The 18,647-nt window shown below is 34.1% G+C and overlaps 1 protein-coding gene and 1 pseudogene across 1 annotated transcript; one reads left to right on the top strand and one right to left on the bottom strand.

The window, feature by feature from the left end:
* Positions 1-3,200: 3,200 nt before the first annotated feature.
* LOC148571664 (uncharacterized) lies at positions 3,201-7,191 on the bottom strand (annotated as a pseudogene).
* A 2,701-nt stretch (positions 7,192-9,892) lies between these two features.
* LOC107630668 (short-chain dehydrogenase TIC 32 A, chloroplastic) lies at positions 9,893-12,411 on the top strand. The gene is made up of 8 exons (XM_016333871.2): positions 9,893-10,454; positions 10,535-10,766; positions 10,868-10,947; positions 11,018-11,177; positions 11,261-11,342; positions 11,443-11,530; positions 11,655-11,701; positions 11,779-12,411. The coding sequence occupies exons 1-8, from the start codon at positions 10,334-10,336 to the stop codon at positions 11,980-11,982; spliced, it is 1,014 nt and encodes a 337-aa protein (XP_016189357.1). The 5' UTR covers positions 9,893-10,333; the 3' UTR covers positions 11,983-12,411.
* The last annotated feature ends 6,236 nt before the right edge of the window (positions 12,412-18,647 follow it).

Raw genomic sequence — 18,647 nt, 5'->3', positions numbered from 1 at the left:
GATATCCTCAATGGTAAACCCAGATCTTGGCCATTGAAAAACTACTTGGTCCCCAAGACACACTTGTGACCATAGATACATAGCAGTTTAGAATAGAGATCAACTTTCCTTTGTATCCCATTTTCGGACTAGCAGAGAGTTGGGAAGAAGAGAAGAAAATGATATGCATGTAGAAGGAAATAAAATCACCTTTAGCTTCTGACCTCTTCTTGATACAGATTGATGTCGGTGATTAGACTTCTACCATTTGCTTAACCTTCTCTTTCTTGCTTCTTTGGTGAATAGCTTAGGGAAGAATCTCTCTCTTTCTTTTTCTGAGTTTTGACCAAGAGGGAGAAAGTGTACGTTGCTTTTGGTGAAAGTACATGGGAGGGGTTTGCTTTGCAAACAGGTTTGGATTGGATCAATTCATTTGGCAACCCATTTTTATTTTTTAGCTTTGTTTCCTTTTGGGCTTCGCTTGTATTATCAACACACCAGCCTTGTTCTAATTTCATCCAATTGGGCTGCTGAATTGATTTGTGGTCTGCATTACTTAAACCAAAATAATCAAAACTCATTAGTTAATTTGTCCAATTAATTAATGTTTATCATTATTAATTAATTTAGTTAATTTCTTAACTCAATAATCTCTCCCTTGATGACAAACATAATTAAACATTAATCAAAAGGAATTGAATTTGAATAAAGTTTAGAAACTCCCTTTGAATGATGTTGCTTGCTTTTATGTTGCTCCCCCTTTCCTTTTCAAGAGTATCTCCCCCTGGATTTATGCTCTTCCTTTTTGTTCCTGTTTACATTATACTTACAAAGAGAGCTATACATAATGCAACTTGACTAAGGGATGCTACATAACCAGCAGCACAAATTCAGCCCAGTATTTATCATATCATATAAGCACCAAAAACAAAACATCAAGATTAATGAAGGGGAAACCAACAATGTATGAAAGCAAGTTCCAACTGTTATGTCATTACATACCCTGCAGCAGCACAGTTGCAAATCAAAATTCACAATTTAAAATTCAGAAAATTCAGTAGCAGCTAAAAATCAGCAATTCAGCTATTACTCCCCCTTTTGTCATCAAGGGTGGAGCCTAAGCAAGATTAATAAAAACAGCAACTTAATCCCTGCAAGAGAGTGTTAGAGCACACTCCAGAAAACCAAATAAACTAAAATAAGTGCAGCAGTGGTTAAGGTATTACAGTCATCCGAAAATAACAAACATAAGTTCCAAAGTATCAAAAGAGACAGTTTTTATGAGACAAAAAGGGGCAGACAGCAGCATCTTCATGAGACAATTTTAGATATCAGAACCATTCTCCTCCGAATCAGCTTCCTCATCAGCATCAGTGGCAGTGTCTTTATCCTTTTGAAGGTTGTCAATGAATGTCATGAACACAACCATTCTATCCTTTGATTTCCGGAGGAAATTCTCATGCTTGCTTGTTAGTCTCCTTTGTTCCTTGCTCATGGCAATCATGTGATTTGATTGCGAGACAAACTCTTAGACTACATCTTTGACAATATTCAGCAGAGCAGATTTTTGTCCAGTGGAGATGGAAGTACCCTCGGTAGAAAGAGGAGGAGATTCCTCAGGGACAAAGTCATCATCTTCATCATCCAAGACCACCCTCTCTGAACGAGTAGGTCCCTTTTGTGGTTTTACTGAACCACCTTTTTTTAGATATGAATGTCTATTTTCATAATCCTCATTTGACAGGTCAACACCAAAATGCTCAAAAACACAAGTTAGAAACATGCCATAAGGAAGGGCTTTGTCTTTCTCACTTCTAACAGAATCAAACATGTATCTAACCATCAAATAGGCAAAAGAAATTTTTGTTTTAGTGAGCAGGCCATATAAAACAAGAGTGTCAGTGTAAAAAACCCTTTGATATAAACCACTTTAAGGGAGAATGATGTGGTTGACAATACGGTGCAACTGAGCACGTTCATATCCTAGAACTTTGTGAGTGGATGTAATGCCATCAATCAAGGAAACATGTTCACAAATATGAGCCAAGACATCATTATAAGAAATACCAACTCCTTCATCCCACTTTACAGACGTATAAGCACTCGGCCCAACATTCGTATACTTTAAAGAATCACTGATTGTTTCATCATTTAAAACAATGTCTCTGCCCTTAACATAAGAATACACACTTCCTTCATGATATGTCATATTTGCATAAAATTCTTTGACCAACAGAGGATACACAGGCTTTTTTATTTTAAAAAGGTTATTCTAGTCTAAAAATTCCAAATTTTCAACAAAAGAAAAACTTCTCTTTTTCAAAGTTGACAAATCAGCAAAAAAAGAGGGACACAGGGTACGATACTTAATAACTCCTTCATAAAAGTCATTGTTCATGATAGATTTGAATCTATAGGAGTTATAGTTGGAGTGAGATGTCATGAAGTGAGATTTGTAAGCAAAAGGATCAATGTCTGGTTCTCTAACTGATTTAAGGGGTATACGAGGATTACCTCTCTGTGGACGCAAGGGAACAAACCTTGTCCTGGGTTGTGTGGGCTCAGAGGTAGGTTCATGCACTGCTGGTCGTTTCCCCTTTGATGAGCTAGGCTTTGATGAACCAGGCTTTGATTGAGGTTCCTTTGGAGGTGGCATTGGCTTGGCTAAAGACGGAACCCTGGAAGGATTCTTTGTGCGAGCCATAGGATCTGGACGAGAAGGTGAGGTCAGAGGAGAAGGTGAAGGAGTGAAGGTTCGATTTTGGAAGCGTGTTGAGGGTTTAGTAGGAAGCTTGTAAACTTTTTCACGTGGAGGTCTTTTAGCTATGGTTTTCTTCCTCATTTGGTTAGTTTCAAATTTTTTAGGGAAGAGAAGCAGTAAAGATAGTGGGGAGAAACCGAAAGGTTTGAGGAGGAGTTATGGAGGGAAGAGAAGGAGTGTTAGTAACCGTACCCAAAAGAAAGTTTCTCAAACCATGCAACTGCATCACCTTCAGATTTGACTTGAAGAGACTTGATATCACAAAAGAAATATTTGATTTAATTTTAAAATGAAAATCAATTTTAAGATTTAAACCCTTTTGGACTTAAAAGAAAATAACAAAACAACAATAAAGCAAACAGGCCAACAAAAATCAAAACAAAATAAATGTAACATTCATATTGGACCCAGAGGTAGTTTGGATTAAGGAAACACTTGGGACCACTCCTGTTCAGATTTTTTAGATTGGCCCAGATGAATTTGCACCTGCACCAAGTCCAGAATACGCTGATTGAAGGGAATGCTCTTCACTTGCCTGGAATTGTCTCATACCTGTTTATGAGACAAAAACTCTAACAAACACATTAGTAACTTTTAAATAAAGAATCATGGCTTAAAATTCCTAGACTAGTCCTAAGCATGCAGAATCTGTCCTCAGCAAGTAGTTTTGTGAAAATATCTACTAATTGCTCCTCTGATTTAACAAATTGAATGCTAATATCCCCCTTTTGGACATGTTCTCTTAATGAGTGAAATTTCACTTCAATGTGTTTAGTCCTAGAGTGCAAAACTGGGTTTTTAGAAATGTTAATGGCACTCATGTTGTCACACAATAAGGGAATATTTTCAGCATTTAATTTGTAATCAGCAAGTTGTGTTTTTAACCACATAAGCTGAGAACAACAAGAAGAAGCAGCTATATACTCAGCCTCTGCAGTGGATAAAGCCATTGTTGGCTGCTTCTTACTTGACCAAAAAATCAAGAACTTTCCAAGGAAGCAACATAAGCCTGATGTGCTTCTCCTATCAACTCTATCACCGGCAAAATCTGCATCACAATAACCAACTGCAAAAAAATCATCAATCTTAGGATACTAAAGACCAAAATTAGATGTGCCATGGACATATTTAATGATCATCTTAACTGCAGAAAGATGAGACTCTTTTGGTTTAGATTGGAATCTTGAACACATTCCAACACTTTGCACAATATCGGGTCTAGAGGAAGTTAAGTACATAAGAGAACCAATCATTCCTCTATACCTAGTCTCATCAACATCTTTCTTGGAGAACACATCTTTCTTAGTTTCTCCCTTATTTAATTTTGAATTAGGGTGCATGGGAGTTCCCATGGGTTTGGCATTTTCCATACCAAATTTCTTAACTAGTTCCTTGGCATACTTCTCTTGATGAATGAAAATACCTTTTTCAGTTTGTTTAATTTGTAGCCCAAGGAAAAAATTAAGTTCACCCATCATACTCATGTCAAATTCACTTGTCATGTGTTTTCCAAATTCAGTACAAAAGGATTCATTGGCTGATCCAAAAATAATGTCATCAACATATATTTGGACTAGAATGAAAGAATCATTAGAATTCTTGATAAATAGAGTAGTGTCTGTGGTGCCTCTTTGAAAATTATTTTTCAAAAGAAAAGAGCTAAGTCTCTCATACCAAGCTCTAGGAGCTTGTCTTAAACCATAGAGAGCTTTTGATAATTTGAAAAAATGGTTAGAAAGCACTTTATTTTCAAAACCAGGTGACTGCTCTACATACACTTCTCTATCTATCACACCATTCAAAAATACACATTTCACATCCATTTGATATAATTTAAAACCATAAAACGCAGCATAAGCTAAGAGAAGTCTTATGGCTTCAATTCGGGCAACAGGGGCAAAGGATTCATCAAAGTCTATTCCTTCTTCTTGGTCATATCCTTGTGCCACTAGCCTTGCCTTGTTTCTTGCAATGCTACCATCCTCTCCTAGCTTGTTCCAAAAAATCCACTTGGTTCTGGTCACTTTCTTTCTATTTGGCCTAGGAACCAATGTCCAAACTTGGTTTTTCTCAAACTCTTGAAGCTCATCTTCCATTGCCTTCACCCAAGAAGGGTCACCAAGAGCTTCCTTGACATTTTGAGGCTCCATTTGAGAGAGAAGGACAATGTTTGTTCCTTCATTTGCCTTTCTAGTTGAAGACCGAGTTCTAACCTCATGAGAGATGTCCCTAATGACAAATTCCTCAGGATAATTCTTCAAGAATCTCCATTCATGAGGTCTGGTGAACTTGGAGGCAAATTCAGTTGCCAAGGGATTTAGGGAGTTGCTGGCTTCAGGATTTCCTTCAGATTCATGAGACAAAATGGAATTGTCTCTTGAATTTTCAGCAACTGCAGTTTCTGGTTCAGGTTGTCCAGAATTTCTATTTTCATGATTTTGCACAGTTTCATCATCCTTTTGAGCTTGATTCCCTGCATCACAGTCTTTTAAAATGCTTTAAACCAAATTAGTATCACAAAATATAATATGTATGGACTCCTCAATTATTCTAGCATCTTGATGGTAAACCCTATATGCTTTACTAGATGTGGAATATCCTACAAACAAGCACTCATACGCCTTTAGATCAAATTTCCCCAAATTTTCTTCGTTATTAAGAACAAAGCATTTGCATCCAAAGATGTGCAAGTAGTCTAAGTTTGGTGGGTAACCTTTCCAAAGTTCATAAGGAGTTTTATTCAAAAATTTTCTTATGATGGTTCTATTCAAAATGCGGCAAGCCGTGTTAACCGCTTCAGCCCAAAAGAACTTTGGAACATTGTTCTCACAAAGCATAGCTCTTGTCATCTCTTGTATGCTTCTATTTCTTCTTTTCAAAACACCATTTTGTTGTGGTGTTCTTAGACAAGAGAAGTTGTGAGATATTCCAAATTCCTCACAAAAGGATTCAAATAAATTGTTTTCAAATTCGGTTCCATGATCACTTCTTATAGAAGATATCTTTAAATCCTTTTCATTTTGAATTTTCTTGCAAAAAGGTTCAAAGGCCAAAAAGGCTTCATTTTTATGTGCAAGAAATAACACACAACCAAACCTAGTATAGTCATCCACAATCACTAAACCATAATGTTTACCACCTAAGCTTTGAGTTCTTATTGGACCAAATAAATCAATGTGTAGCAACTCAAGTGGCCTTTTAGTAGAGATGTCTTCCTTTGGTTTAAAAGAACTTTTTGTTTGTTTTCCCATTTGGCAAGCATCACAAATGATGTCTTTGTCAAACCTTATCAAAGGAAGACCTCTTACTAACCCTTTCTTTACAAGTTTGTTTATTTGAAACATACTTGCATGGCCCAATCTCTTATGCCATAGCCACTTTTCAGATTCTTTAGAATGAAAACAGGCTACATTTTGATCTTTTAGTTCATCAAGGGTAAGTCCATACACATTATTACAACGCTTGGTAACAAAAAGCACTTCATTAGTTTTTTCATTTACAACACAGCATTCAAGTCTTTTGAAAGTCACTAAATATCCTAAGTCACATAGCTGACTTATACTCAAAACATTGTGCTTCAATCCACATACCAAAAAAACATCATCAATGAAAGTAGAGTGTTCATTACCTACTTTTCCAACAGCAATTATTTTACCTTTACCATCATCTCCAAAGGTCACAAAACCTCCATCATACTTTTTTAATTTGAAGAAGTAAGTTGACCTTCCAATCATGTGCTTTGAGCATCCACTATCCAAGTACCACATATCCTTTTTGTTCTTGGATGCTAGGCAAATCTCATCAAGATTATTGTTTCCAGCCATGAAGCAGTCTTTATCTTCTCCTTCAGAATCTTCTTCCTCATTGGAGTCGTTCTCAAGATCCTCCCAAGCTACCATGAACACTCTCTTTTTTTCTTTCTTTCCTTTATCCTCCTTCTTGAGCTTCGGACAGTTTAGCTTGAAATGTCCTGCCTCTTTGCAATGATGACACGTCACTTTGCTCAAGTCCATCTTTTGTTCCTTTGAGCTTGAACCCTTGTACTTGCCCTTGTTCTTCAGCATCCTTCTAAATTTCCTAGCAAAAAACATAAGCTTATCATCTGAAATACCATCACTAGACTCACTCTCTTTTGATTCTATTTTTGACTTGAGGGCTATTCCCTTTTTCTTTGAGTCCGGGTTTATGTGTGTGGTTTCATAGGCAAGGAGTTTTCCTCTCAGCTCATCATAGGTTATAGGGCTTAGGTTATTGCTCTCGGTTAGGACAGTGGCAGTGGTTTTCCATTCTTTTGTGAGGCTTCTAAGGAGTTTTCTCACTAGGGTTTGTACTGAGTAGTTTTTACCCATAGCATCAAGGTTGTTGATTATGATTGTGAATCTCTCAAACACTTCATCAATGCTTTCTCCATCCTTCATGTTGAACATCTAGTACTCTTTTCGCAGCATATCAATCCTCGTTTCTTTGACCTGTTTAGTGCCTTCGCGTGTAACCTGGAGTTTTTCCCAAATTTCTTTGGCTGTCTTGCATCTAGACACCTTTCGGTACTCTTCAAAGCTGATAACACAGTGAAGAAGGTTGATGGCTTTAGCATTCATCTCTATTTTCTTCTTATCATCTTCATTCCACTCCCTTCTTTCTTCTTAGCAGCACCCCTTTTCTTATCTGTGGATGGAAATGAGCTGAATTGGCTCTTAAGTGAGGTATATATATGTTGGGCTTGAGCCCAACTTGGACCCGGTCCAATCCGTTAGTATTTTAGGTCCATTTGGCACTTTGGGCCAAAACCTTTAAAATTAGTGCCCGGTTTTCAATTCTAAATTATTTTTCTCCTTTCAAAACAACAAATTCTATTTTCAAAATCTTAATTTTCTCAATACGTGGTACCAGTCAGACTAGAACCGATACTACCAGCCTTAAGTGCCGAAATGCATTTTTACAAAAATTTTCCATAAAAGATACATTTTCCCACTAAGAAAAATTCATTGAATTCAAATTTCACCTTTTTATTTTCAAAATATCATTTCTATATTTTCAAACCAATTTCGAATGTTAAAAATTATTATTTTATTAAAGCGATTATTCTGGTTCTTACAAATGGCCAACTACACTGAACTGAACACCATTCATGTTCTGAATAAAATATGATAAATATTCAATCATCAAGAAAAATATTTCTACATGCAAAAGGACTCCACTGAACACATTAACAATCAAGTGAATGAAAATTACCAAGCTCATTGAACATAACACCATTCATGTCTGAATAAAATGTGATACACATCCAATCATCAAGAAAAATATTTCTTCATACAAAAGGACTCAATTGAACACTTAACAATCAAATGAATGAAAATGACCAACTCCACTGAACTGAACACCATTCATATTCTGAATAAAACATGATAAATATTCAATTATTAAGAAAAATATTTCTGCATGTAAAAGGACTCAACTAAACACACTAACAATCAAGTGAATAAAAGTCACCAAGCCCACTGAACAGAACACCATTCATGTTGTGAATAAAATGTGATAAACATTCAATCAACAACAAAAGTATTTCTGCATGAAAAAAGACTCAATTGAACTCACTAACAATCAAGTGAATCAAAATGATCAACTCCACTGAACTGAATGAAAATAAGAACACATTTCCATTCATATGCCCTAGTTATGCAAAAAAAATTGATTCAGAATAAGTCGATCTGCTAAACGAAGCAACTCAATCTAGTAAAACTAAAATGCAACTAGGAGAAACGCGAGATTGCGAGATTTTAAATGAACAGTAGTTTTTATCATAACTTTCGCAGTCTCTATTGTTGTTTTCGTTTATTTTTTCTTCTTTCTTTCGAAATCTTCTCGTGATTCTTGAGTAGATTTTGAGAGATTCGAAATTCTCCCATAGCGGTTTCAAAGTTAAAGAATGAACATTTTTTCATAATGAAGCGCGAATGAATGTTAAACGTTTTCGGGGTTTGAGCGTGTGTAATATATACTCATTTAATGAGATTAGATTTTTTTGGTGTTAGACCACCTCGGATGAACTTGAATGAAAATTTATATAAATGTATAGCATGACTCTATCTAGTAAAATATAGAATGATATATATTAAGAGTAATGCTATAAGACTGATATAATTTAATATTTTTTGTCGATCATTAATTATTAATATTTAAAAATATCAATTAAAAATATAATATTAAATTATTGAATTAAAATATTAGATTATTGATAAAAAATAATTATCAATATAAATTAAAATTATTGATCCTTAAACTTTTCTCATATACTAATATGTGGTAATAGTATAGCCAGGAAAAAGAGCTGTAAAAATTAGGAATGAACAAAAAAGTCGGTCACAAAATACATCTAGATTTAGATTTTTTTTTTTTTAAGGTGTGTTTAGCTTGTAATTTTTTTGTTTTAATTTTTAACTTTTTTTTTTTGTAAAATTTGTGGGAAAAAAAAAAAGCAATAAATTTTTATTATGTTATTTTTTCTTCATAAAATCTTTAAAATAAAAAATATTAAAAATAAAAATAAAAAATAAAAATACAAACTAAATACATCGTAAATTTGTTAATAAATTTATCAGATTTGTCTAAATCATTTAAGATATAAATAAATATATAAACAATTTTTTGTATAATCAAAAGTTTATTATGAAACTTTAGTATTTTAAATTTGTTATATTTTATTATAAATAATTTTTATATTTTAAAAGATTTTGAAAATTTAGATATTATTGAGGATTTTGCATTTGATATATTATTATAAAAAATATTATGTGTATATAAAAAAATAATTATTATATATTTGTGTATAAATATATATATATATATATATATATATTTAATTTATTTTTAATATATATTATATTTTTAATGTGTATTATGTACATGTATATGAATTTTGATAATTAATCTTTTTATAGATGTAATATAGTTGTGTGTGTGTGTATATATATATATATATATAATAATTGCCAAATCTTTTAGCAGACTTTAGGCTAAATTTATTAGTTGCAAAATAAGATTAACAGATTAAAAATCAAACTCATGCAAGGTTGCAAAGTTGGCGTGATGAAGCCTGTCACGCCCCTTAGTACTATCCTATATATGTGTATGTAAGCTTTCATGGGCTTATTTAGTAGGCGTCTGTTGATTCTTTTCTCTATGCACAATATTAATCAATCCACACTCCCCACCCCCACTGATGACAGCACTATTCAGCTAACTCATCCAATTCAAGAGAGGACCATTCATGCTTCTCTCTCTCTCTCTCTCTCTCTCTCTGATCACTTGTCACTTTTATCCTTCTTTCCCTCTTTTATCCTCCTTTCGCTATTCCTCTTTCGCTCTCTCTTCTTATCTGCATGTACGCTAGACAAATAGAGAGAGAGAGATATCAATGCACAGAAGCCTACCTAACTAGCATCTGCAAAATCAATTCAAAAGACATACACCTTTCCGATTCCAACTTTAATTAATCACTCTCTCTCACCACACCACACCACACACCACTACAAGAACAAGGAAGACATTAAACAGTTTCTATCTACCAACCAAACCACAAGAGTTAAAGTTAAGATGCTGGAAACAGTTAAATACCTGATAGGGTCGCCGGGTCCAAGCGGGTTCGGGTCCAAGTCCAACGCCGAACAAGTCACGGAAAACTCCGATCTGCGCTCACTCACGGCCATTATTACCGGTATATATTTCTATGTAATGTAATTCTTATTTAAGCCATGTATGTGTGCTTAGGCTCTCTCTCTCTCTATACATTATTAGGTGCCACGTCAGGAATAGGAGCTGAAACGGCAAGGGTTCTGGCGAAACGAGGAGCGAGGCTGGTTCTGCCAGCGCGGAGCCTGAAAGCCGCGGAAGATACAAAGGCTCGCATAGTATCGGAGTTTCCAGATGCTGACGTCATGGTTATGCCGCTCGACCTCAGTTCTCTCACTTCTGTTAGGAACTTCGTGGCTCACTTCCACTCTCTCCGTTTGCCCCTCAATCTCCTCATGTTTGTAACATGCAGACAAACTTCCCCATTTTATTTTCTCTATATTCCTTATCTCAAAAAAAGGAACGAGTCTTTCTCATCCGTGATTTTAATTTGAATAGAAACAACGCTGGCAAGTTTGCACATGAGCATGCCATCTCGGAGGATGGCCTTGAAATGACCTTCGCCACTAATTATCTAGGTAACTAATGACTAACTAACTAACAGTATAATTAATTGGAATTGGAATTATATTAATTATGGATGGGCAGGTCATTTTTTGTTAACAAAGCTTTTATTGAAGACGATGATCGAGACGGCAGAGAAGACAGGGGTGCAAGGGAGGATAGTGAACGTGTCGTCGAGCATCCACGCTTGGTTTTCCGGTGATGTCATCTCATATTTAGCCTCTATTAGCCGCAACAACAAAAGGTATAATATATACGTGGGTGTTTAATTTGGTTTGAATTGAAGTTGAAGAAGCTTAGCTTGTCCTATATGTGTTCCCCATCCAGCCATTACGACGCCACACGTGCTTATGCTCTTTCCAAGCTCGCCAACGTCTTCCACACCAACCAACTTGCTCGCAAGCTCCAGGTCTTACTCATTTAATTTAATAATGTATCGGATCTATCCATCTCAAACGTCACATTATTTGTTTGTCTTTAATTAATTAGTTTTAGAATCGAATTTGCAGCAAATGGGGGCGAACGTGACAGTGAACTGTGTGCACCCGGGGATCGTGAGAACCAGACTCACTAGAGAGCGTGAGGGATTACTCACAGGTAATTAGTTGGATACAACCAAAACATTAATCATCTCCTTCACTACAGTTTCCCCCTTTTTAATATGATTTTTACTACTCCTCAGTCCTCACTCATCCTTGGGATTCTCTTTTCCCTTTTTTAGATATAGTTTTCTTTTTGGCTTCCAAGCTCTTAAAGACCATTCCACAGGTAAAAAAATTAGTAATAATGCCTTTCTAATTACCTTTGGTATTTTCCACTGTAATTCTTGGTAATTATGAATGTAGGCAGCAGCAACAACATGCTATGTGGCGACCCACCCAAGGTTGCATAACGTGAGTGGCAAGTACTTTGCAGATTGTAACGAGGCTGTAACATCAAAGTTGGGATCCAACTCAACCCAAGCTTCAAGGTTATGGGCCGTTTCTGAATTCATGCTCACCAGGGGTCCTAAAGCTGCCTTTGACCTACTCAATCACCTTCACTTTTGATACTCTTGCTGGGGCCAATGGAAAAAGACACAGCTATAGAATTAGGATTTTATGGTAAACAAAAAGATAAATAGGTGTAGTACAGTGTAGTTGGAGATTGAAGCCACTTTGCAACCTAAAAAAAAGGGAAGGATTTTGTGCTCTCTTGATTTGATTAGACTCTACTGCAAGTCAAGATAACAGGAAAGAATTACCGTTGTGACTTGTAACTATATTTTTGTTCTGATTACTTACGGTAAACGATAGGCATACTTGTTGGTTTTATTTAGTTAAAATTTTAAGATGTATTTGCTATAGGTAGTACTAGTTAGATTGAGTAACTATGATGATTCAATGATTATATAGCTAGCTTGGATTATATATATTAACATGGTGGACCTTAGACTATAAGGGAAAGTACTTGGAAATACATTCGATTTTTTCTGTCAATATGATGTATGTATATGGGGATGTTAGTGAATTAGTTGTGCTTTAATTTGTGTATCTGGGTTTGCATAGTAGTACAAACATATAAACGAGAAAGTTCCTTTGGAGTTGTTATAAATTTATAATTAAATTAAGTGGACAATAAGAACATGGGGTCGGGTATCCCCCATGTGGTGGTGGTGGTTGTTCGTGGAAGAGTATCTTTGATCTTTCTCATTTCTGCATGGGACCTACTAACATGCGCCCCGTGGAGAAGATGACAGCGTGCTTCTAAACAAATAAAATAAAATTTATCAACTTCAAATCAATTGACCAGTGTGGTACTAGTCATACTATTCGACAAATTAAGACAATAACAAATTCATAATTAATCTCTTTGTTAATAATATTTTATGTGAATCACATATGTTGAAAGTTGAAACAAATGATATACCACAGGAGTATAATAATGGCAATAGATAATGTAACAAAATACATAATTGGTTTGTTATTGAGATAGAAAACAAAATCAAGCTTACTGATTGTTTTATTTTTCTCCACTGTCAAGATAGTTTTACTCAATGGAGTGGCAGTTGTTTTTGTTTTTGTTTTTTTTTTAGGTAGTACTAGTTTGTTATTGGTAGTACTAGTTTGATAATCTAACTAGTACTAGTACTCTTCCAATAGATAATGTTTCCCCCCCTTGTAATTACCCAAAAAAAAAAAATGCTTCCCCCCTTTAGTGGCAGTTGTTTAAGCACTTAAAGAAAATTTTCCATAAATTATAAACCGGGCTTTATCCGTGGACTTGTACCAGTTTAGCCTTCCAAGGGAATAGGCCCATATGAATGGTCACAGTCAGGTCCAGTTACCAATGGATATTTTGATAAATGTAACATAAAAAATCCCTGTACCGACCCGAAGAAAAAATAATTGAAAACATGTTAGCACAATTATTTGTACTTAAATAAAAACTTTAACTTATCACCAAAAAAAAAAAAACTTTAATTTAATATTTCTATAGTATTTTGAAAATAAAAAGCAAAATAATAAAATAAATTTATTGTAAGTGTTATTTTGGGCGTTTCCCAAATTTAATTTTTTAATTGTCTAAAGTTTTAAACTCTTAAAAATAGTATACTTCTTAACAAAAATACTTTACCAGCTTTTCTAAGAATACTCATTAATAAGATGGTTGATTTATTTAAAGACGTAGTCAACACAGACGTTTTTATAGACTTAATCATCCAATGATCTTACACTTAGTTGTCTTGGTCTTTGTGCCAAGGTATAGTCGATGATGGAATGATTAGTCGTGAACTATTCATTGTCTTAGAATTTGTTTACATCCCATTAAATTATTCAAAAAAACATATCTTTCTAAGAAAACAATTTTTTTAGTGTATTTAATAAATTTTTAATAAAAAAATAAAAATACTAAAAAAATTTAGAAGTTATAATTTATATATTTTTTTAAAAAAATTATTTAAAAAATATTTTAACATAATAAATAAACAAAAAATTATTTTTATATTGTTATATTTAAATCTAATTGATAAATAAAAAATAGAGTAATACTCCAAATAGTCCTCAAAGAATTTATTGTCGGACAGATTTGTCCCCAACAAAATTTAACTAAAATTTTGTCCCTGACATTTTTAGTTATACACCAGATACGTCCCCATGGCAGTTTGACCCGGTCAGGACGTCTTACGTGGAGGTTAACGGGCTGACGTGTTAGGTTAACTGCCACGTGTCACCTCCAGGACAATTTGGTCCCCCATCCAAACTGGACAAAACGACGTCGTATTGGATCATGAGGCGAACGATGTCGTTTCGTGGAGGACAAATTCGTCCCCACCATAGAAGGCAGAGTTGCGAAACGGTAACGTTTTAAATGGGGGACTTATCTATCTGTTCGAGGGAACTTATCTGCCTGATGATTATGTTTTTATAGGGACTTATTTGTTTGATAACCTAATGTTTGGGACCTATCTGACCTATATTTGGTGACATTACCCTCAAATATATTCATTGTCTTTTTTTGGTTTCATTAAAAACACAAGCTGATATATCTGGACCTGGTAGCTTGCAAAATTCTAATCCTCCCTCTCATGACACTCAAAGTGATCAGTTTCTAAACAAAATTAACCTACCAGAACATCTTTCAAAAACATTATCAACCGAGAGTCACTACATCTGCACCGCACAACGCCCATCCGCGACACAATCAGAGAAAAAGAGTGGCAGAATGGTGCTTTAATAAAAGTATGAGATGGACAGGAAGGATAAATGACATCTATTTGGCACGTAAGGAGAAGTATGGCCGGATCCATCTGTTTGCTTTCATCAGATATACTACAAAAGGAGGGGCATTAAAGGCCATCAAGGAGATGAATGGAATGCGATTAAGGAGCAAAGAGATCTTTGTGGGTGAGGCTAAGTACAGGAGGAGGATTGATGTCCGGGAAAAAATCACTACGCACGATGAAGATGTCAGGCAGTCTCTTGATAGAAAACAAGAAAAAATTAAAGAAAAGGATATTGAGATGAACGAGAAAGAGAGAGTTGTCTTGGAACACCATAGAAGTGAAGAATTAAAAATTCAGAGGGAACCGTTGGAGTTGGGATGGGATGCGGTGGTAATGATGCCACAGGGGCTACGGGAGGCAAAGCATGACAAGGATAAAAAGGTATTTGCTATTGAGGATTTGGATGAGTGGCATGAGGATTTTTTGAAAACGCGAACGGATAATCCTTTGGTGTATCTGGCAGTTACGGTGAATGCGGAATCTATGGATCTCAAACAATCAGTAACGAAGCAATCTTTGTAGTTGTGTTTTGTATGTATATGGTGATTGTTTAGGCAAGTTTTAAACTGTGTTGATTATCAAATTGTTAGATTGAAATGTCTCATTATATTTAGATGGATATGTATGAAATCAATTGTGGTGAAATAGTATAAAAGAAACACATTGCTTTTGGTTTGAACAATCTAGATGCCACTGGTTACAGCTGCCATGGTCTCAGCACTAACACTCTTCTGAGCCTTGGGCCTGATTACTGTTTGCCTTGGATGTCTAAAAGGTTGCTGAGCCTGGAATAAACAAAATTATTATGAGGATGTTTCATACAGATTTCAACATACGCATTAAGTCATTCAAAATTAGCATACTTGGGGATTGCATGAGACATTTTGTTGTGACATGTGAAGGAAAATCTTCAATTTGATTGTCATGAGAGGGAGGATTAGAATTTTGTAAGCTACCAGGTCCAGATACATTAGCTTGTATTTTCAATGAAACCAAAAAAAGACAATGAATGAATTTAGTCCCTACAGAAGTATAATCTTCAGGCAGATAAGTCCTCTCGAATAGGTCAGATAAGTCCCCCATTTAAAACGTTGCTGTTTCACAACTCTGCCTTCCATAGTGGGGATGAATTTGTCCTCCACGAAACGACGTCGTTCGCCTCATGATCCAATATGACGTCGTTTTGTCCATCTTGGATGGGGACCAAATTGTCCTGGGTGACATGTGGCAGTTAACCTGACACGTCAGCGCGTTAACCTCCACGTAGGACGTCCTGACCGGATCAAACTACCATGGGGACGTATCTGATGTATAACTAAAACTGTCAGGGACAAAATTTTAGTTAAATTTTATTGGGATAAATATGTTCGATTGTGAATTTTTTGGGGACCTATTTGGAGTATTATTCTAAAAAATATTTTGTCATGAGATATATATCTAAATATCACGTTACTTTTGTTTTTTTATTTTTTTTTAAAACAACACTAGAAAAAATATTTTTAAAATTCTCCAAACAAACCCTAGAAAATTATTTGATATTACAGCAAATATTAAAAGGGAATTATGTCATATTTTAGAAAATTTAAAGGAATGTTATATAATGAATGTGTTTACTTTTATAGTTTTAAGAATAAAACCTCACTCGTCCCTTAATTATTTGGATAAGTGACAATTTATCTTTCAATAAAATTAAAATGTCATGTCAATTCTTAAAAATTCATTTCATTAAATATAGATCTTCTGTTGACATCTCAGTCAATGCTCAATTTGTTTAGGATAGGTAGTTCTTGCGTAATCAGTTTTCTCCTAAATTAATACAAGTTCTTCAATTTTTGTTCATGAATTAGAAACTCTAACAAAGAATCATGAACTGCACAAATCAATTCTTAGCTTCAAATTACCGTTCATAGAGGTAGAGTGAGAGGACGATGGTCTTTGGAAGAGACACTTAAATCCTTATTTATTTTAATAAGAGATACTTAAACCCCTATTTATTTTAAGAAGAGACACTTAAATTTCTGTTAGCCCAACAAAATAAAATGGATAAAGACCGACTTAATTGGTATTTTGATTTCGTTACAGGACGGATTCACTTGTCAAAATAATTAGAGGACGCGGTGAGATTTTTCTCTAGTTTTAAAGTGTCACATGCGATGTTATCTAATCTAACTACAATAAAATTTAGCCTAAATATTAGAGTTATTAACGGAACCAAATCGATCATCAAGCGTGGAACCTGGAAATCTGGACAATTTGTTGTTGGTAAGTCATGACGCCATGCCTCTCTCAGAGGTGGCAATAACTTGTGACGATGCAGTCTTTGTTTCGAAGAATCCCACCATAGTATTAGTAATGCTCGCTTTATTTAATTCCCTTTAAATTGATGCAGATTCTTCTTTTCTTGTCTTCAGACAAAGGAACAACTACTGTCTTGCAAATGAATAATACAGTACACTTTGGAGTTCTTTACTTAATTATTGTGTCTATCTATTTATTTTATAATAGCTTATATTTTCCCTCACATGTAAGCAACAGTATTTTGATAATACCTCAATTTCATGTCATAATACTTATAATACGATAGCTAGTTTTAGTGTAAAATTAAGCTTTGCATGACATGATAATTATATTTATTTGTAAAAGATTTTATATTATAAGATCTTATATATTCAAATCAATTTTTCATTTGTATATTATGTCATATACTAGGATTTTTTATTTGAATAAATATTTTATCTACTGAAATAAATAATTATAAAAATTATTACGAAAATACATTTTTCAGCCTTATCTCGTTTACAGTGTAAACGAGATATGTGTATTTATAAATATAAAAATATAATTTTTAAAAATAATAAAAAATATTAATAATTTAAATTGAATCAAACTCTTAAAAATAGAATGTTTCAAATAATAAGAAAGATGGACGATTTTAAATAACATAATAGAAAAAATAGATGGTTTTAAAATACTATATGTGATTTGAACGATTAATAATAGTATCACGTAATTTAAATGGACATTTATAACTGAGAATCGTATTTTCGTAATAATTTTTATAATTATTTATTTCAGTAAATAAAATATTTATTTAAATAAAAAATTCCTATATTAGATGTTAATTTTAAAACAAAGTAATTTCACTAATTTGCCCTTTGTGGGCAGTTGGGAGTTGGGAGTTGGGACCACTAAAATGGTATAACGATGAAATCTATGATCATTTGATTATTTAAAAACTACACACGTATCATGGAGTTCATACAGCGTGACAATTGATAATTATTAGGCACTATATCATGTGTAATAATTAGATCTTTCAAATCCATTGTACTCTGCATAATTATTTTACAATAATGTCTACTCAAACATATGTATCATTTAAAAGGATAAATTATTTGTCACCAAAGAAAAAAACGGATAAATTATATTTCTAGCTTTTTATTTTGGAGGGTAGGGGGGACTGGAAAACTATTTTAATAGTTTGATACTGATTAGACAACATTATGTTGTTTCAAAAATTAAATTCTTTTAAGATTTTCTATAATCGTTGTTTTCCTCTTTGGCAAGATTGGTGACAGGGAGATTCAGAACTATAATTTCATGTAAAAGACTTCAATTTCTACAACTAATTTACTCTTAGCATTGTTCACTCTTTTTGTGCTAGTATCACCTCTTTTTAAATGTTTGCCTGCTACATTAGTAATTTTGACAATAGGTCAATAGCCTGGTTCATTTATGTATTCTTTATTTCTAATTTCTTACCTTTGAATTTGAGGGAAAAAAATTTCTCTGTTATATATATCTATATTTCTCATGTTAGGAAGTTTTGTTCAATTAGTTACCTACTTTGGCCTTACATAATAATATAATAGAATATATAATAATTAAAGATGAATAATCTTCGTCACCTTGATAGTTAGGCAGAGCGACCTTCCCTAAGCACGTGGC

This window comes from Arachis ipaensis, chromosome B3, assembly GCF_059453495.1.
Source record: "Arachis ipaensis isolate K30076 ecotype BB chromosome B3, ASM5945349v1, whole genome shotgun sequence".
Classification (NCBI taxonomy): Eukaryota; Viridiplantae; Streptophyta; class Magnoliopsida; order Fabales; family Fabaceae; genus Arachis; species Arachis ipaensis.
Note: the sequence above shows the minus strand (reverse complement) of the source record. Positions and strands in the feature narration are given on the sequence as shown.